We start from the raw sequence: 20,020 nt of genomic DNA on the forward strand, positions 1-20,020 counted from the left end.
CATGCAGAGTCGGGGCCGGGCCGGCGGCCTCGGGCTCCCGGGGGAGCCCCGGCGCAGCCCCCCGACGGTCGGAGGTGCGGTTTCCAGCTGCCGCCCTGACCCTGCGGGCGACTCCACTCGTGCGCGGGAGGGGGAGGCTCGGCCACCCCTCCGCTGAGCCGCGAGTGGGCGAATCCGGAGCCTCGGAGGAACTGCCGCAGCTTCCGGTTCCGTTGACAGCGACGCCGGAAACCAGGGCCCGGGCTGCGGGACCAGGTGAGAGCCGGCTGGTTTCCCTGCCGGGAGGTGCGGTCCGAGGGTGGAGCGCGGTGGGTGGCTGCTCGGCTACGCAGGCTCCCAGGCCCCGGGTCTTCTGCAAAGCCTCGGGACTAAGCCCCCTCACCAGTCCGCCCTTGGGTTTGTTTTCTCCTCAGACGTCGGCCAGGACCGGGAGTTGGACCCCCACATTCTCAGAGGCCCTTCGGGGAGCCGCCCCTACCTGGGGAGTAGCTCGAACTCACACGTCCCATCCTATTGCGACCCTGCCGAGCCGGAGGTAACCCGTTGCGGACGTGGGAGCCAGGCAGGGCATTCGACTAAGGTCTTTTGAAGGATGAGTAGGAGTTTGCCAGTAATTTGCATGCTAATGCAGGTGAAACTCCCAGGAGGGGCTGTAGTCCAAGAAGACTGGTGGGCTGTTTCCTCTTTCCAGGTTTGGTTAATGACAGAAGAAAGATTTGAAACTTGAAATAAAGATGTGCAATGAAGAAAAGGAACAGGGTGATATGATAGACTAATAGGTATGGGGTGGGGCAGAGGGGGCAGCATTAGATACTGTGGTCTAGGAGAGCATCTCTGAAGAAATGCGTTTGAAACCCTAATAAGGACCCAGTCATAGGGAGATCTGAAAGAGTGTTCCAGGCAGAGGGAAAAAGCGCTGAGGTAGAAATAAACTGATGTTCAAGATATAGAAAGAAGACTCGTGTGGTTGGAATATGGCCATTGAGGAAGAGAGTGGTAGGAGATGAAGTTGGAGAGGTGGTTGGGAGTTGACTCACATAGAACCTTGTAGACCCATCTCCCATACTTATTCTGAGTATGTGGAAATCTGTTGGGTTTTAAGCAGAGGAGTGATGTGTAAGGTGAAGACTGGATAGAGATGGGGGGTGAAAAGATTAAGTGTTGGGTCAGTGGAGGTTGTTCCAGTTCTGTGTCAGGCAAAGGGGACCTTTCTGTGATTTGCGCAAACTTCCCTTCTTCTCCCCTGGCCCCAGAAGGGGCTGTCTTGTGTTAGGATGCTGAAGACTGGGGACAAAACCCCTATGCAGGCCTTGGTGGGGATTTCAGTATTACACTCATGTCTCTTCCTGCCCAACTGTGACAAGTTTGAGCTCAGGCCCCCTAGTTAGGAAATGGATGTACCCCCTGTGGACCAGGCCCTGGGCTGGGCACTGAGGGGACAGAGGATGAGATTGGACTCCAGCCCTGAGCAGCTCAGTCTAGTGCGGGGAGACAGACGTGTGAATAGGCGGTTTACTGTGCCGCAGTGCTGAGAACTCAGATGTGTGGGGTATAGGGGCCCTTGAGAGAGGTTTGGTTTGTGAAGCAGAGGAGGAGGCAGGGAGATTTCATTGAGAGCTTCATGGGCTTCATGATTAAACGGCATCTTGTGTTCTCCGTGCAGAGAAGCATGGAGGGCACTCTAGACACAGGAATAGCTTGTGCAAAGGAAGTGAATGTACAATTGCAGAGGGCATGCATGTCAAACCATGGCAGTGATGTGTAAAGGGGTGACAGGATCTGATGTGTTGTTTTGGGGTGATCACCCTGGTAGATAATTTCTGTCCATGTGAGACCTTGGGGAGGAGGGCTTAGGATAATGGAAATGAAATTCCCTGGATTAATCCTGAAGACAAACTCACACTCATCCATCCTTGTGCCTGGTGAAGATGACCGGCTGTGATTAAGGCAGAGTGGCTAACCCTGTACAGGCTGAATTGGCCTCTTGGGCTTTTCGGATGGAATACCTGCAAGCAGTTCTGTTTTCCCATCTCGTTTATTTTATTAAAAAAATTTTATTGAGGTAATCACATTTATCAGTTCAGTGTACATTTAACTGGTCCATACAGGCCCTTTTTCTCCTTTGCATTTGTTTGCATATTCCCCTTTATCCCCATTCCCCCCATTCCCTCCCCCCCCCCCCCCACCCAACTGCAGCAAACCACTCTGATGTATTTGGTACATATCCTTTTATTTGCGTGTGTCCTTGGTTGTATGCATATATTTTTTTAAAAACATAAATGGTATTCTGCCTGGACTTCACTTTGTTTCTTTTTTTTCCCTTCAGTACCATGTTTTGGGATCTTACGATGTTGCTGTGGGTATATCCGGAACATGGTTTCTCAGTGCTACCCAGGTTTCCATAGACGCATCTCCCACATTTTACTTGACTTATCACTTCCCGTAGACCCCTGGGTTGTCTCAAACTCCCTGCCACAACACAGCAATGGGATGAAAATTCTTGTACCCATCTCCTCCCTCAGCTTTTTAATACAATTTCAGGATGCTGACTTGGGCTTCCCTTTGATAATCCTGGTATTAGTTGATGTGACCTTGGTGAGGTTGTAACCTTTCTTGAGCTGTGTTTATTTTCAGTAAATTGTGATTCTGGTTCCCACTCTTGGCAAACATTCTTTTGTACTGCCATCTTTCCTGGTTGATCATCTCACAGGCTCTGTGGTTACTTTCCTGTTTCTTGTCATCATTGATCATTGCTGTACACTCATTCCAACCACAAATATTGGCTGCTTTCCTTTCCTGGTGAGATGGTGGCCTGTTAAGCTGGTCCAGAGAGGACTGTGCTTCAGAGAAGGGCTCTGGAGCCTGGAGCCAGACGGCCCAGCTTCGGTTCCAGGTCCTCTACTTCCCAGCTACGTGACCTTGAGCAATTTATTTAATCTGAGTTTCATTTTCTCATCCATAAAGTAGGTCTAATAATTGTACTTACCTCATAGTGCTTTTTTAAGAATTAAGTGAATTGGTTAATGCATGCCAAGTCATTAGAACAGCGCCTGTCACATAATAAGCCCCTATGAAATATTAACTATTCATAGCAATAATTATTATTATATTATTTCCAACAAGTGTCCCTGTTATATTTTGCCTGTAATGGTTCATATTCCAGTTATAGGGTATTTCCTCAGGGAGCATGAAGAGGGGGGCATGTCTTCTAGACACCCTGATTAACAAATTCTAGTGTGATAGTGTCAACCATAAGGAGGGAGGGCATAAATACATCTCAAGGCCCTGGGTACCATTTCTCCATCACTCACCCCCTGTCTGATAAGGAGATAGTGGCTACAGGTTGGGCCAAGATGATGGAGCCAGGGCTAACAGTACTGGTGGGAATGGGAAGAGAGTCTGGTGAGACTGGGAGAATCCCGATGGTCACTTTGGACACAGAATTCTCTTTGTGATGTTACTCTGTACCCTTCTTTGAGAGAATGAACAACTGGCTAGATTTGAACGTTTGAGAGGTGCATTTGACAGAGCCCTCTCACTTCAAATCCCATAGATGGAAAGATGGGGAGCGAAGTCAACTCTATCACCAACATTTTAAGGATCGTCCATGTGTTCAGTGTCAAAGGCTGCTCTGAAATGGAGGGGAGCAGTGGCCCAGTGTTGAAGAGACTTAGGAGTGGGACCTTAGTGGTAGGAAAGGTGGGACAAGAAAAGTCAACTTTCATCAATGGTATCATGAGGAGGAAGAGTTTTACAACAAGAGATGTTCTAGTCTAGTGGGGGAGGCAAGCCCTCAAACAGATCGTTACCCAGTGATCAAAACTGAAATAGAAGGGTGCCAAGTGAGAGTGGAGGGAGCCAGGTGAGAGCAGGCTAGGGACAGCTGCAGAAGGAGATGACCTCTGAGCTGCCTTGGAAAGGATGGGCCAGCTTCTCAAGTAGTCGAGGAAGTGAGGGGTGGTGGAGAGCATACCAAGGCACAGAGCTGTGAGGGAACAAGGGAATATGAGCTGCCTGTCTGTGGGCAAGCGGCAGGGAGGCTGAGGTAGGAGTGGTGGGCAAGGCCTCTCAGGTCGTTGTGGTCAGCATTTGTTCCATAGGCTGTGCTTTCAAGCATTAGCCATTCAAGGACTGCCTTCATGGCTTCTGTCACTATAGTACATGGAAAACCAAGTCCACTAAGTGAAGAGGTGGCCATAATGAACGTATGAAAATACATGAAACATTAGAATATGCGATGTATGTATGGATTTCTACTTAGATAGCATAGATAGTATTCCCTGCTCAGGGCTCTGCAAGGCCTGCTGTCTTTTCCGATTAAAAAAGAGATGAGGGGACTTCCCTGGCGGTCCAGTGGTTAAGACTCCGCGCTTCCACTGCAGGGGTCACAGGGTCGATCGCTGGTCGGGGAACTAAGATGCCCGCATGCTGCGGCGCAGCCAAAAAAAATAAAAAAGAGATGAACAAGGATTCTAATGAAAAGAGTTGAAAACAGAGTAATTTTCTCACCATGATTCAGAAAACCCGTCCTCACGCCTACCTGCACCTCCACTGGGCACCCTGGCTGGGGGTGATGGAAGCTCTGTACAGATACGTTAAGCTGGGAATTTCTAAGCATTGATGCATGAGACGGGAATGGTGAGGTGGGATCTGGGAGCCCTCCTCACTGTGCCCCTCTGGCCCAGGTGGGGCCTGACACAGTGGCTGCCATGGAGCAGTGTGCGAGTGTGGAGAGAGAGGTGGACAAGGTCCTGCAGAAGTTCCTGACCTATGGGCAGCACTGTGAGCAGAGCCTGGAGGAGCTGCTGCACTACGTGGGCCAGCTGCGGGCTGAGCTGGCCAGCGCAGGTGGGTGTCCCCCCACTAGAGCCCCACACCTGCCTCCCTTGGGGCCTAGGAGACCCCCCCCCCCCCAAGGCTGCTTGATAATAGGGTTCTGGAAGGATGATGGTTAGGGCATTGATACATGGATCCCTAGGCCTCTTCGAAGGGGAATAAGTCTCTGAGCTATTTCAAAAAGCCCAACAGAAATTATTAATTTACCTGAGATTATCTTCATTTACGTTTTGTTTTCAATTTGCTTTTCTATTTTGAATGTCTAAGACACTTTAAGATAATTTCAAGTTTACAGAATAGTCCTAAGAACAGTATAAAGAGCTCATATATACCCTTCACCAAGATTCACCAACTGCTAGTATGTTGCCATATTTGCTTTATCAGTTTTCTTGCCTATTCGTATTACTTTTAAAACCATTAGAAAGTAAGCTGCAGATATCATACACCTAAGCCTTCGGTGTATATGTCCTAAGATCAAGGGCATTCTCTTACGTAAGTACAGTATAATTATTAAAATCAAGAAGTTAGACATTAATAATATGACCTAATGAATATAGCTCATATTTCAATTTGCCACTACCCAATAATTTTCGTAAAACATTTAAATTTTATTTTCCAGTCCAGGATCCGATCCAAGATCAAGCATTGCACTTAGTTTCTTGTGTCTAATCTTTAGTTTTTTAAATCTGGGACATTTCCTCCACCTGCCTTTGCCTTTCATGACATTGACATTTTGGAAACATTAAAGCCAGTGATTTTGCAGAACGTCTCTCGATTTGGATTTGTTTGCTGTTTCCTCATTATTTTTTTGCATTTTGGGCAAGAGTACTTCAGAACTGATGTGTTTCTCAGTGCATCACATCAGGAGGTACAAGGTATCAGCTTGTTCCATTATGGGTGATGTTAACTTTGATCAAGATCTTTGGTTAAGATGGTGTCTGCCAGGTTCCTACACCCTAAGGTTAATATTTCTTTCTTTAGAGTTAATCAATAAGTAATTTGTGGGGAGGTACTTTGAGACTATATAAATTTCCTGTGCTTTCTCAGACTCTGCCCACTGGTTTTAGCATTCATTGATGATTCTTGCGTGAACCAATCATTACAAAGTTAGTTGCAACATGGGTGATTTTTCCTGGTCTATCATTCCCTATACACTTATTAGTTGGCATTTAACTATAAGAAAGGAGCTTTCCCTTCCTTCTTTCTTCCTTCCTTCCTCCCTCCCTTCCTTCCTTCCTTCCTTCCAAGTTCATACTCATAAATTCTTATATTATTCAATGGGTTATAATCCATTACTGTTATTATTTATTTTGATGATCAAATTGTCTTAGATTTGACCAGAGGTAACCCCTAGTTCCTATGTCCTTTTTTTTTTGATTGAGCTATAATTCACATTAAAATTCACCCTTTTAAAGTGTACAATTTAGTGGGTTTTTAGTATATTTCCAGAATTGTACAGTCTTTACCACTATCTAATTACAGAACATTTTCATCTCTCTAAAAAGAATCCCCCACCCATTAATAATCACTCCATTTCTCCTTCTCCCCCAGCCCCTGGCAACCACTAATATACTTTCTCTCTATGGACTTACCTATTCTGGACAGTTCATATAAATGGAATCATATAATATGTGGCCTTTTATATTCTTTCACTTAGCGTGTTTTCAAGGTTCATCCCTGTTGTACCATGTACTTCATTCTTTTTTTATGTGCTGGGTCATATGGTAACTCTCTGTTCAACTTTTTGAAGGAAATGTTGGCACACTGTTTTGTGTGCACACTGTTTGGCACACTGTTTTCCAAAGTAGCTGCAACATTTTATATTCCCACCAGCTATGTATGAGGGTTCCAGTTTCCCCACATCCTCACCAACACTTGTTATCACCTGTCTTTTTGGTTATAGCCATCCTAGTAGGAGTAGGCCCAGCCACCACCTCCTGTTTGTATTTGTCAGGACTCATTCGGTTACAGGTGACAGAAACCTAGTTCAGACTAGCTTAAACAAACAAAGGGGGTATGGTTGCTGGATTTATAGATTCAGGTAACTGAAAGGTCCAGCCCAGTTGGATCTAAGTGCTCATGTGATACCTTCAATCTACACTGGCTTCATTCTCAGAGCAGTGCTCCCCTGAGGTGGCCATGGTGCTCCAGCAACTCCAGTTCACTTTTGTTTGTTTAGCAACCTGGCAGAATGCTTCTGTCTTCCAGGGCTTCTGGTCTCGGAGCTTGAGACGCTCCCTGGCCCTCTTGGGTCACGTTCCCTTCCCTGGGTCGTGTTTTCTTCCCTGAACCAAGGTGCTTCCATCTAAAGAAGGGGTGTAGATGCTGGGCTGGAAGAAGGGACCCGTGCCCTGTCTGCCCTTCTCTATTCCAAGCCCCACGTGCTCTTGGTAGTTCGTGTGGCTCATCCAGCCATGGGGGGTGGAAACCACTGTAAACCTGGCATCCTGAGCCAGAAATGTCCTTGTGCTTCCCTGGAGGACCCTGGCCTGCCTGGTGTCCTCTGGGTTAATTAGAGGCATTAACATGGGGACAATACTTTATGGTTCAAAGCCTTCCCACAGGGTGTCTCCCTCAAGATAATAAGGAGCCATCTGGTGTGGTGGTGAGGAGCCTGGGCTTCAGATCACTGCTGTGACATCTGGCAAGTTACTGCCTCAGCTTCCTCAGCTGTAGTACAAGATACTAACAGTGCCCACTGCATAGAATGGTGATGAGGATTAAATGAGCTAAAACCAAGTACTTGCCCACAGTAAGTGCCAAATCATCTTCATTTCACAGCAACCTACAAGGCCAGTGCTATCACCCCCATTTTGCAGATGAGGAAATGAAGACTCTGAGAGATGAACCGGCATGTCCCACTTGACCAATTCCAAGTCATGTAGTTAAAAAGTGGCAGGACCTGTAGTAGAAGCTTTCACTTTGGAGTTCAGGGCTGCTTCCCGGCCTCCATGCTGGCATTTAGAATAAGGAGGCAGGGACAAGGTCTGCTCCTCTGTGTCCTGACTCATTGCCAGTGTTTCTCTGCAGCCCTCCAGGGGACCCCTCTCTCAGCCACCCTCTCCCTGGTGATGTCTCAGTGCTGCCGGAAGATAAAAGACACCGTGCAGAAACTGGCTTCAGACCACAAGGACATTCACAGCAGTGTCTCCCGAGTGGGCAAAGCCATTGACAGGGTGAGCATGTGGGTGGCCCCGGACTGGGGGCGGGAACACCTGCTGCTAGTGTGTAGCAGGGCTTCTCAGGAAGCCAGTGTGAGAAGTGAGACCCTGAGTCACAGGGCCCTGTCTCTCATCCTCGTCAGAACTTTGACTCTGAGATTTGCGGTGTAGTCTCCGACGCAGTGTGGGACTCTCGGGAGAAGCAGCAGCAGATCCTGCAGATGGCCATCCTGGAGCACCTGTACCAGCAGGGCATGCTCAGTGTTGCTGAGGAGCTGTGCCAGGTAACGAGCCCGCTGGGAGGGCACTGGTACCTGCCTGTTCTGCTTTCTACTTGGTAGTTTTCTTTATATTAGGACCCCGTTATTATTTTTTTCTTGTATCCAGACAGGTCAGTTTATTTACATGACTCAGATATGTATGTCATCAGCTCTGATTGTCTGATAGGGATACCTGTTCCCAGAGACCTGTTTCCAGTGGACAGTTGGCCTGGCAGGGCATCCTCCCCTCTGGACTGCACATGGGAAGTCCAACGTTTCCTCCAAGATCACCCCTTAACTTTGCTTCCATTGTAGACCAGCTCCTTTCCGTTGATGCATTCTTTCCTTAAACGGGTTAATAGCTATTTTAAAAATTGTATTTAATTTATTAAAACTAAAAAAAAAACAAAAACAGTTCACCCATTTCTCCCACACCCTACCCTGCACCTCTGGTAACCACCAATCTGTTCTCTGTATTTATGAGCTTGGTTTTCTTAAAAAAAACTTTTTTAGATTCCACATATGAGTTCATATGGTATTTGTCTTTCTCTGTCTGACATATTTCATTTAGCATAATGGTCCATCCATGTTACCACAAATGACAGGATTTTCCTACTTTTTTTTTTTTTTTTAACTTTTATTTATTTATTTACTTTTATTTATAGCTGTGTTGGGTCTTCGTTTCTGTGTGAGGGCTTTCTCTAGTTGCGGCAAGTGGGGGCCACTCTTCATCGCGGTGCATGGGCCTCTCATTATCGCGGCCTCTCTTGTTGCGGAGCACAGGCTCCAGACGCGCAGGCTCAGTAATTGTGGCTCACGGGTCTAGTTGCTCCGCATCATGTGGAATCTTCCCAGACCAGGGCTCGAACCCGTGTCCCCTGCATTGGCAGGCAGATTCTCAACCACTGCGCCACCAGGGAAGCCCTTTCCTACTTTTTTAATGGCTGAATAATATTTCATTTTACACACACACACACACACACACACACACACACACACCATCTTCTTTATCCATTCATCCATTGATGGACACTTATGTTGTTTCCTTATCTTGGCTATTGTAAATAATGCTGCGATGAATATGGGGGTGCAGATATCTTTTCAAGTTAGTGTTTTCATTTTCTTTAGATAAGTACCCAGAAGTGGAATTGCTGGATCATAGGTAGCTCTATTTTTAATCTTTTGAGGAACTTCCATACTGTTATCCATAGCGGCTGCACCAATCTACATTCCCACCAGTGGTGCACGAGGGTTCCTTTTTCTCCACATCCTCGCCAACACTTGTTACTTCTTATCTTTTTGATAATAACCATTCTAACAAGTACAAGGTGATGGCTCACTGTGGTGTTGATTTGCATTGCCCTGCCCTGATGATTGAGGTAGAGAATCTTTTCATGTGCCTGTTGGCCATTTTGATGTCTCCTTTGGAAAAATGTCTATTCAAATCTTCTCTCCATTTTTTAAGTTTTTTTTTTTTGCTATTGAGTTATATGAGTTTTTGTATATTTTGGATATTAGCCCCTTATCAGATACACGATTTGCACATATTTTCTCCCGTTTGGTAGGTTGCCTTTTCATTTTGTTGATGGTTTCCTTTGCTGTGCAGAAGCTTTAAATTTAGTTTGATGTAGTCCTACTTTTTATTTTTTGCTTTTGTTGCTTCTTTAAATAAATTTTAGAAATCAGTGCCCCTGATGTAAAAAGAGAGTAGCTATAAAAATATATACAATGGGGGCTTCCCTGGTGGCGCAGTGGTTAAGAATCCACCTGCCAATGCAGGGGACACGGGTTCAAGCCCTGGTCCGGGAAGATCCCACATGCTGCGGAGCATCTAAGCCCGTGCGCCACAACTACTGAGCCTGTGCTCTAGAGTCCGTGAGCCACAACTGCTGAGCCCGCGTGCCACAACTACTGAAGCCTGCGCACCTAGAGCCTGTGCTCCGCAACAAGAGAAGCTGCAATGAGAAGCCCGTGCACCACAACCAAGAGTAGCCCCTGCTCGCCTCAACTAGAGAAAAGCCCGTGCGCAGCAACAGACCCAACGCAGCCACAAATAAATAAAATAAATTTTAAAATATAAAATACATATATATACAATGAAAAGTGAAGTTATTAATTTCTAGCTAGAGTTGGTTGCCAGCCAGAGGTCTGAGTGCCTGGTAATCCCTTTCTTAAAAAGGAAGATTAGTAAAATGACGAAGTAGCACTTGTTAGGTGTTGAAGACACACTAGAAGTGAAAGTAAAGGATACTTTCCCTTAATGTAATTAGGGGGACTGAAAAGGAATCATTTTCGCTCCATGCTACTCAGTGTGGGTCTCCAGTACCCCAGCAGGTGGGGTGGGGTTTGCAGTCTGCTCTCTAGGAGGCCAGCATGTAGCACTCAGCCTCCCAGAACTGAACTGGGAATAAGAGGGGTCCAGGTGGCTGGCAAGAGACCATGGCTCCTCATGCAAAACCTGGCCCTCTCTAGCTTGTCTTTGGTGGATGAGGTTTTATTAGGCGTAGAGCAGAGAATTTTGGAAACACTGTCCTCCAGTGGTGAATTGTTCTCTCTCCCTCTAGGAATCAACACTGAATGTGGATTTGGATTTCAAGCAGCCTTTCCTGGAGTTGAATCGAATCCTGGAAGCTCTGCATGAACAAGACCTGGGGCCAGCATTGGAGTACGTTGGCCCTTGGGTGGGCCCGCAGGGGACAGGGCTTGTCTGTGCTCTTCACCTCACTCAGCGTACTTGACACGTCTCCAGCTGTGTCTCACGGGCCTCACATAGGCTCTTGGAGGCTCTGCCAGGGCCCCTTCTCTCGCCCCACCAGCTCCACACTCAGCTGGCCCCTTTCTTCCCAGATGGGCCGTCTCCCACAGGCAGCGCCTGCTCGAGCTCAACAGCTCCCTGGAGTTCAAGCTGCACCGACTGCACTTCATCCGCCTCCTGGCAGGTGGCCCTGAGAAGCAGCTGGAGGCCCTCAGCTACGCCCGGCACTTCCAGCCCTTTGCTCGGCTTCACCAGCGGGGTACGTGCCCTGAGTGCCAGGGTGGGCACTGCTGGGCTCTGGCGGACATCAGCACGTCTGGGATGGCCCGTCCCTGCCCCACGTGGGGCTGTGTGTTACCGGAACCCCTCCCCCACTGTCGCCCAGGTGAACTCCAAACTCAAGGCCCTTCCTCACCGCCTCTGCCATACCCTCCTAGCTTCATCTCACACCACCTCTGGTCCCCAGCCACGTGCCACACCCCCACCCAGAGCTCACCAGGCCTGCCCACAACACGCGTGCCCTCATGCTGCTCTGCCTCACAGTAGGAATTCCAAACCTCAGTTGTTTGAGCCTCACCTTCCAGATGTTCACAATTAGTAACCACCCGACTACTAGTAACTTTTTTCTTTAGCTCCACTCACATTTATTACTTCACATTTTATTTAGAGATAAACAGCATGAAAACCCAGCAATGTTATGAAGTCTTAGCTAGATACTGCTGCCTCCTGAAAGCTTTTTAAAAAGGGAGATTAGGGAATTCCCTTGGAGTCCAGTGGTTAGGACTTCACACTTCCAATTGCATGGGGCATGGGTTTGATCCCTGGTCAGGGAACTAAGATCCTGCATGCCACAAGGCGTGGCCAAAAAAAAAAAAAGGCAAGGGGGGGATTAGCTAGTGTTGGAGAATAGAGACATGAGCGCTGGCCTGAGCTCGCTCCTTGGTGCAGCTGAAAGCATGGGAGGGAAACCGAAACCCCTCCCTACCTCATGCTGTGGGGTCATGATTGCCACAGAAGCAGGCTTGAGACCCCACTTCCTCACTGGATTGTAGGGAAAACTGGTTTTGCCAGAGGGCGTTTTAACCCCCATTTGGTCAGGTCTCGGGCCTGGGAGCCATGGGGCTGAGCCTGCTCCTCATACTGCCTCTGCAGCCCTGCCTCCGCAGGGCTGGACACGGAGCCCTGGGAAAAGGCTGCCTCCTTGTACCCTGATTCCCCCTTGCCTTGTAGAGATCCAGGTGATGATGGGCAGTCTGGTATACCTGCGGCTGGGCTTGGAGAAGTCACCCTACTGCCACCTCCTGGACAACAGCCATTGGGCCGAGATCTGTGAGACCTTTACACGCGATGCTTGTTCCCTGTTGGGCCTTTCTGTGGAGTCACCCCTCAGCGTCAGGTACAGCCAGCCCTGTGGGGGCAGCACAAATGGGAGGGTTGAGGGAAACCCAATTTTCCAAGGCCCTGCCACGTCCAGGGATGGTGCTTGGTGCCTTCACAGACCTAAACTGCCTGTCTTAGTCATTCTTCCAGATAGGAATTACCTTTCTTTCTACAGTTGGAGAAACAGATTTAGAAAGAGTTGTGGCCTGGGATCACCACAAGGTCAATGGCAGGGTCAAGGTTCCCATTTTGTAAGGTCTCGTGAGTGAGGTCTGTGTCTCCTGCACCTCACCCCTGGATTATCACAGGACCCTCTGACAGCCTGGCCTTCTTGCCACCTCATCTCTCAAACACGACTTCCCTTCAGGGAGACTTGAGTTGCTGAGTCACACGTGCTGAGAGCTTTCACTCAGAAGACTCCTTTATAGTTAATATTCTTCTCATGGCTTCACAACAAACCAAGGAGTTAGAGGTACTGTTACCCTTATTTTACATGAGAAAACAGGCTCCTAGGGCCTCACAGGGAATAAAGGTCACCTGGACCTGACCCCGCCACATACCGCACCACAGTGGTGTATTTTATTTAGGCTGGCTGTGGAATCTCACGCCTTGCCCCATTGTGATAGGCTCCACCCTCCAATTCGTTACCACAGACTCTGGTTATAGAAGTCTTTCCCAGTGGGAACACCGGTGCCTTAGGACGGTTCTTTTGCGCACAACTGCCCTGCATGTTGTAGGCGTTTGGTACCCAAGGCTCCAGCCAGCCGGCTCCCCACCCCCCGCCCAATCCTTGTGAGAACTGAATCTGCTTTTTCCCATTTCTAAGTGCCCTGGTTGATTGCAGTTACAGAGGTGCACTGTGACAACGGAATGGGGTAGACAGGCAGGATGGGGCCCTTCCAGACATCACTGTCCCTGTCACACCAAGGACTTATCAGTGCTTGGGATGAACAGATTATCTGTCCCCTGGATGTTCCTTTTGTGTTTATTATAGGTTCTCAAATTTGGGGGTGCATTAGAATGACTCTTTAGAGTTGGACGCATAAGTACATATGTGGCTTTATGCGTGACCTGAGAGATTTTTAAGGACCGGTTTGATCAAGTGCCACTTTGAAACCTTGTCCCAAGTCACATTCCAACAATGTGCTGGTCCTTCTGTCTGTCTGCTGGGTTCTTGGTCAGGGTCACTCCAGCCCCTGCTCTTTGTTCTGCAGCTTTGCCTCTGGCTGTGTGGCGCTGCCAGTGCTGATGAACATTAAAGCTGTGATAGAGCAGAGGCAGTGCACTGGGGTCTGGAGTCACAAGGATGAGTTACCGGTGAGGCCTGGCAGGGGGAGGTACAGCAGGAGGCGCTGGGGAGGACAGCCGCCATGGGAAGCGGGACTCACCCCTCTGCTGGCCTCCCCAGATTGAGATCGAACTAGGTATGAAGTGCTGGTACCACTCAGTGTTCGCGTGCCCCATCCTCCGCCAGCAGACGTCAGATTCCAACCCTCCCATCAAGCTCATTTGTGGCCATGTCATCTCCCGAGATGCACTCAACAAGCTCATTAACGGAGGAAAGTAAGTTCCATGTGCTCTGCTCCACCTGGGCGTGATCCTTCTGCTGGTTGGCCCCCTGAGACATTCTTGGTTCTCCTCCCTTTGTAGGCTGAAGTGTCCCTACTGTCCCATGGAGCAGAACCCAGCAGATGGGAAACGCATCATATTCTGATTCCTGCCTGGGAGGAACTTTGCTGAAAGAGGTTTTTCACCCATGAGCCTTGGTCTGTCTCCGTGGGGGTGGTTGGCTTCTGTGGACTGTGGTTCATTTCACAGCAACTGGCTGAGGAGTGCCACCACAGGCAGGGGCTGGAGTGGCCCTCTGGCAGAGGCCAAGGAGGGAGATGAAGCAGCCTACATCCGGCAGCTGGCTCCTTGGCTCTAAGGGCAGGGAGACTCTGGCCTCTGTACTCCTGCTCTGTCTCCCCTTCATTATATTTGCTATTGACTTAGTAGCAACTGACAGAGAAGCAAAGGACTTGGCGGGCACAGCAGATGTCTTCCATCCTGCCCTCAGCCAGGTCTCTTACTGCCACACCAAGGCTTGTGTCCACTCCTCCCACTGTACAGCCTCACAACTGTATGCATCAATTTCCCACTGTAAATAGTCTGGGATAGAACTGAATGCCGTTGTTTTATAACTTTGAGCAAATATATTCACAGACCTTCTCCTTACTTTGCCCACCTTTAGCTTCACTGGCAAAGAATTACCATGTGCCCACTGCGCACAGGTACTGGGCATGGCCTAACCATTGCTGCTGGTTGGGAGCATGGCAGCCACAGAGCCCAGTCGAAAGAACCCAACCTGCATCTGATTGGGAGAAAAAGCTAGGAGATGGCAGACCCTGGGCAAGGTGCTTTTACATATACACATATAAAATCGTATTACCTCCTTATTAGAAATGAGTGTGAAGGGATGTAGGAAGATGAAATGACTTGCCCAGAAAGGCTCACAGCTTGTCAAGAAGAGCTTGGAGTTTAAACCAGATCCAACCCTCAAGCCCAAGGTCCTTCCAGTTTATTCCAGGGTGCCTGAAGCTTGGCTGCTGTGTGTACTGAGTCCTGTGCTGGGCCTTTGAGAACAGGAAGGCACCATAAGTCTAAAATGTTTGAAGGGATTAGGTTATGGGGCCATTACGCCAAGCAGGAGAGATGGCCTGGGGTTCTGCAATTAACTTCATATACCTATTTAAAATTTACTGTGTGGGAGGGTACATTGCTTCTGTCAGCTTCCCAGTGGCATTTAAGGCTCTTGGGGAAAAAGAAAAGAGGAATGGGGGTGTCCCCGACATAGGAGCTACAGGCTTAGATGAAGTGGGGCCTGGGCTCAACTGGCTCGCCCTGCAGCTCCCAGCTACTCTGGAAGCGGAGCGCAGGGTGGGCAGTAGGGTCCGTTCTCAGCTTGAGTCTAGCACTGGCTCTGGTGGCCAAGCATTAGCACTGAACATTCTTCAAGTCCTCGGGTCCTCTGAGGAGAAAGGCTGCTTCTGCTCTTTCTTCCCCACCAACTCCTCAGCCCCACCAGCAGCTGCTGCTTAAAAAAACACCCACAGACTCAGCACATTTTAGTTTCAGCATTTACTTCTCCCACGTCATCTTCATTGAAGCTCAACAGAAAATAGCACTGATGGAGAAGAAGCTGGCTTTGCTGCCGTGAAGTAGCTGTTGGAGCCATCTGGGAAGAACACGTGCCTCAGGGTACCACAGAGATGCCGTGAATGTGGGCAGCAGGAGGCCAGCCAGCTGGTGCGCCACCAATCCAACAGCTTCTGGAGCAGGTGCCCAGGTTGCTGCCTAAGTCCTTCACATGGGCGGGGGCAGGGCCTGTACCTCCTCCAGGCACTCGTCATAGGCCTCCTGGTATTCCTCGTGGGGCTTGACCATTATCACACAGGTGGGGCGCTTAGAGCCAGCGGCTGCACCCAGGTCCTGCAGAGAAGGAAAAAGAAGGGCTGTTTGGAAAGAAGGCAGCACAACCTGTATACCAGGGAGTCACAAACTGATGATCCACCAGCCTAATCCAGCCCACAGACTATTGCTAGTGTCAGTGTTGACACACGTGCTAGTCAGTCAATGTTAACATTTTGACTTGGTTGCCACCATTTAAACTCAGCCAACCTTCGAGTTGTGGTCCAGCAACACTGGGCCTACAGTTCCACATGGCAACTGTGAAAGGGCTCCAGCCCAGCAGGGGCTGTCCCCTTGGGCAGCGCCTATGCTTTCCAGGTCCCTGCCATCCCCCACTCCCTGGACTCCAGACCTGGCCTCTGCTGTGTAAGGGTAAGGACAGCTTCAGGTCCCTAGAACATCCCCTCTGAAACTGCACTTGCCTAATAGGACTTAAATATCCAAGTTCACCTTCTGTTTCATTCCCATAGTCCATGGAGAAGGGGATTCCCATTTTACAAGAAAGAAATGGAAGTGCAGAGAGGTAACTTATCTGCAGTCCCTCATCTAGGAAGCAGCAGAGCCAAGAATCCATCCAGGCCTGTCTTAACTCCAAAGCTCACGCTCCTTCCCACTATGGCCTGCTGCCACATACCTGATCCCAGACACCTTCCCTCCTGTGCTGACCAAGATCAGGGGCACATGTGCTCCTTACCGTCTTAGAGGGGATATAGACGTACGGCAAATTCCGGTCTTCACACATAACTGGGAGATGGCAGTATACCTCAATGGGTAATGTGTCTCCTGCCAAAACCATGATCCTGAAATAAGAGAAACCACTGTCATTTCCAGCTTGCTTGTTCCCTCTTTCAGTCATAAGTGTTGCCTCTGAGCTGGGCCTTGGGGGTACAGAGATGGGTAAGCTGCCCCCGACCTCAAAGAGTCCAATTATTAATGTGTGTCTCCCAACCTTTAGAAATTCATGCAGGTTTGTTTGGTGAGTGCATTCCTCTGGGGAGGTGATCTCTACTGCTTGGCAACAAGTAAATGCCACCAAGTGTGACAAAGCATAACGTGCTGGGACAGATGAGGTATGAGAGAGATGCCAAGGAGTAAGAGCTCAGCTCTCCTTGGAAGATCAGGAAGTGAATCAGGAAGTGACACTGGAGAGGAAAGCTGAACGATGAACATCCGTCAGGCAGCCCGTGGAGGAGCTGGAGGCAGGGGAAGCATCTAAGGTCGGGAGAGTCAGAAGGACACCAGACACACAGGGGCTGGCTACTGCTGGGGAACCAGGGATGGCTCCGGAGTCCCGGATGGGGATGGGGCAGGCAGAAGGCTAGAAAAACTCGTCACATTTAAGGGCCCTGAGTGCTTCCAGGATCATTCGCAAGAGTGACAGGGAACCAATGAAAGCTTGCCAGAGAATCCTCAGCTAGGGCTCTTAGCTGGCAAGGTGTTGGGGTTCTGGGACAAGGGCCTCAGCAGCCCTGATGACACAGAGGGAAGAGTCTGTTCCCTAGGGGAGTGAGAGGAAAACACAAGGAAAGAGCTCTTGGTTCAAAGCACTGCATCCACACTCCTAGTTTTCCTTTCGCCTCATATACTCTCCTCCTCTGCAGGCTCCTCTTCCTTTGAGTAGCCTTTATTTTATTTTATTGGCTTTGCCGCACGGCTTGCGGGATCTTAGTTCCCCAACCAGGGATCGAACCCTGGGCCCCCTGCAGCGGAAGCACGGAGTCCTAACTGCTGGACCGCCAGGGAATTCCTCAGTAGCCTTTAAATGCTGGTGTTCCCACAGCCTGGTCCTTGGCTGCCCTGTCAGTACTTTCTCCCCAGCTGACCCCATCCATAACCAAGGCTTCAAGCGCCAACTATGTGTTGACAACTCCCAAATCTATTCTCTCCAGCCTGACCCTCTCCCAAACTGCAAACCCTTATAGCCACTTTCCTGTTTGACATTTCTGCTAGGGAGAGGGTTCATATGTCTAAAAGGCACCTCAAAAACTTGTCTAAAACCAAACTCATGACCTTCCCATACAAACCTGGCTCCCTCCACTATTCACTATTTCAGTGAGTGCGCCCTCTGTCCATTCGCCTGGAACCCACACCTCTTCACTCCATATCGGAAAGTCCTCTCATCCATCCACTTTAATTCTTTCCATCTCGCCATCACTAACCCAATCGAAAATTGCCCTTGCCTCTTCTATACCACAGTAGCCTTCTATCTCAATTTCCCCATCTATTCTTCCACCTCTGATCCTTTCCAAAGTTGCCAGAAAAATCTTCTTAAGGTGTAAACATAATTATGTCACTCCCTGGCTTTAACCCTCAGTGGCCTCCAAAGCTCTGAGTACAAAAACTAAACTTACCATGGCTTACAAAAACCCCATGCAAAGGTAGCATTTCTGCCCACTACTACCCTCTCCTGCCCTGAAATCCACTTTCTTCTGGCAGAATGCCTCCCCTCCCCCCCAGCCCACAAACTAATTCCTATATCTTCAGACCTCAGCTACCCCACCTGGGTCAGACTCCATAGAGCATCAAATCCCCCCAAGCATTATTTCTCTCTGGAGCACCTACAATGTACCAGACACTTCTGAAAATAAAGCAATGAGAGGCTTTTTCCTGTTCTCAAAGAGCTTACTTTCTGACCCTAGTGGGAGATACAGGGAATAAAAATGCAAATAAGTTTCAGGTTCTGATAAATGCCAGAAAGAAAAGATGTAGGGTAATGAAGTCATTCTCACTGCACCCTGTACTTTTCCTTCACGGTTACCTATGACACTTGTAATTTTGTGTGTATTTGATTATTCATTGTCTCCCCATAGTATAGTGCCTGAAAAAGAGTAGACAGTGAATAGTCGCTGAATGAATGAAGCTGGGATCTACCCTAAGTGAGCTGGCTTATACAATTCGCTTCCCCTGGACTTCACTTTCCCCATGGTGTCCCTTTGCGCTCGTGTAAGTGATGTATCAGCATCCGTACGGAGGGGAATTTACCTTCTGCACATGAGGAGGAGTCATAGCTCTTTTACCGACTACCTACTAAGTAGCAGGGATACCTTCGTCATCGTTTAGAAATGCAAAATCCGGCGGGAGGGGGTTCTTACCCTTTCTCGCCTTTGTTGATAAATTTCTGAACTTCCTTAACCCCGCGCCGAATCTGCTTCTGCTTCACGGCTGCAACGACAGAAGAATCAGTCGAGGGGACCTCCGACCGCCACCCGCGTCCTGTCCCGGCTCACCCCGGCGTCCACCGCACCTTTTTTTTTTTTCTTGGCGACGCCACGCGGCCTGCGGAACTTCCCCACCTTGGGGTCGAACCCATGCCCCCTCCACTGGAAACGCAGAGTCTTAACCATTGGACCACCAGGAAAGTCACGCCGCACCTTTCTTGATGCATTTGTAGAGCTTCCGCGTGAGGCGGCGAGAAGCCAGAGGCTGCGCGATGGGGTTCAGATTCACCAGCAGCTCATGGTAAGTGCGCTCTCCGCAGCACGCGTCCGCCTGAGCCTCCGGCCCGTCTGGATCTGCCTTTATTTTGGTCATGGCAGCGACCGCGGCAACCGAGTGCCCAAGATGCTAATCCACGCGGCCGGCGCTTCAGGAATCACTTCCGGGTCATGCCGCTCTGCGGGAAGCAGGCAGTACACCATAACCAATTAGGAACTCAGGTCTCCGACTCTGACCAATCCTTGACGCCCAGCTCCTTAAATATAGAGCACTGAGGGGCGGGGTCTCGGCCGTAGGGGCGGGGCCACTCCCATAACTGAGGCGGGGCGGGGCGGAGCGGATTAGGGCCGGAGTCGGAGGGTTCAGGAGGCGAAGGGCGGAGCCCTGAGGGATTCGGGCCCTGGAGTAGGTGAGAAGGCGCTAGGACCCAGGCTTGGGCCCGTCTGAGAGTTCGGCGTCACAGAATAGGCGGTGGGAGGAAGAGGAGGAGGAGGAGGCTGTACCTGTAGGGTCGTGACCACATCTAAGGCGACAGGATCCTTGCCGAAAGCGCGGGGTCTGCGACCGGACTGGAAGAATGGGAAGTCTGCTCGGTGTGATTCCAAACCTCCTTAGAATCTGATCCCTTAGTTAGGCAGTGCCTAGCCTGGTCAGGTCCCGGGTCCTGAACTGGTCCTGGCTGGTGTACCCTAGGTGCCAAGGTTAAGGTAAAGCCTGACAGTGCTAACGATTCCTTCGTTCCA

General features: G+C 49.4%; 2 protein-coding genes across 4 annotated transcripts; one reads left to right on the forward strand and one right to left on the reverse strand.

Moving 5' to 3' along the window:
* Positions 1-12: 12 nt before the first annotated feature.
* RMND5B (required for meiotic nuclear division 5 homolog B) lies at positions 13-14,609 on the forward strand. Of its 3 annotated transcripts, XM_082379473.1 has the most exons (11): positions 13-255; positions 414-535; positions 4,686-4,848; positions 7,867-8,012; positions 8,141-8,281; positions 10,822-10,922; positions 11,105-11,271; positions 12,243-12,408; positions 13,607-13,709; positions 13,801-13,955; positions 14,043-14,609. In XM_082379473.1, exons 3-11 carry the CDS (start codon positions 4,710-4,712, stop codon positions 14,104-14,106), a joined length of 1,182 nt encoding a protein of 393 aa, XP_082235599.1. In that variant the 5' UTR covers positions 13-255; positions 414-535; positions 4,686-4,709; the 3' UTR covers positions 14,107-14,609. The 3 variants fall into 3 exon arrangements, with proteins under 3 accessions (XP_082235599.1, XP_082235600.1, XP_082235598.1); XM_082379474.1 differs by lacking the exon at positions 4,686-4,848 and having other exon boundaries at positions 224-255; XM_082379472.1 differs by lacking the exon at positions 13-255 and having other exon boundaries at positions 411-535; positions 4,702-4,848.
* An 888-nt stretch (positions 14,610-15,497) lies between these two features.
* NHP2 (NHP2 ribonucleoprotein) lies at positions 15,498-19,505 on the reverse strand. Its single transcript, XM_082379583.1, has 4 exons — positions 19,214-19,505; positions 18,935-19,004; positions 16,537-16,642; positions 15,498-15,863 (listed from the first exon to the last, which is right to left on the reverse strand). The coding sequence occupies exons 1-4, from the start codon at positions 19,371-19,373 to the stop codon at positions 15,738-15,740; spliced, it is 462 nt and encodes a 153-aa protein (XP_082235709.1). The 5' UTR covers positions 19,374-19,505; the 3' UTR covers positions 15,498-15,737.
* Between the last annotated feature and the right edge of the window lie 515 nt (positions 19,506-20,020).

Source organism: Balaenoptera borealis, assembly GCF_965194805.1.
Source record: "Balaenoptera borealis genome assembly, chromosome: 2".
Classification (NCBI taxonomy): Eukaryota; Metazoa; Chordata; class Mammalia; order Artiodactyla; family Balaenopteridae; genus Balaenoptera; species Balaenoptera borealis.

Coding starts and splice junctions, on each gene's coding strand:
- RMND5B (XM_082379473.1), top strand. CDS start 4,710: ATGGAGCAGTGTGCGAGTGTGGAGAGAGAGGTGGACAAGGTCCTGCAG. Junction 10,923..11,104: donor GACCTGGGGCCAGCATTGGA/GTACGTTGGCCC, acceptor CTTTCTTCCCAG/ATGGGCCGTCTCCCACAGGC. Junction 12,409..13,606: donor GAGTCACCCCTCAGCGTCAG/GTACAGCCAGCC, acceptor TTTGTTCTGCAG/CTTTGCCTCTGGCTGTGTGG.
- NHP2 (XM_082379583.1), bottom strand. CDS start 19,373: ATGACCAAAATAAAGGCAGATCCAGACGGGCCGGAGGCTCAGGCGGAC. Junction 19,005..19,213: donor CTACAAATGCATCAAGAAAG/GTGCGGCGTGAC, acceptor CTGTCGTTGCAG/CCGTGAAGCAGAAGCAGATT. Junction 15,864..16,536: donor TCTATATCCCCTCTAAGACG/GTAAGGAGCACA, acceptor CCTTCTCTGCAG/GACCTGGGTGCAGCCGCTGG.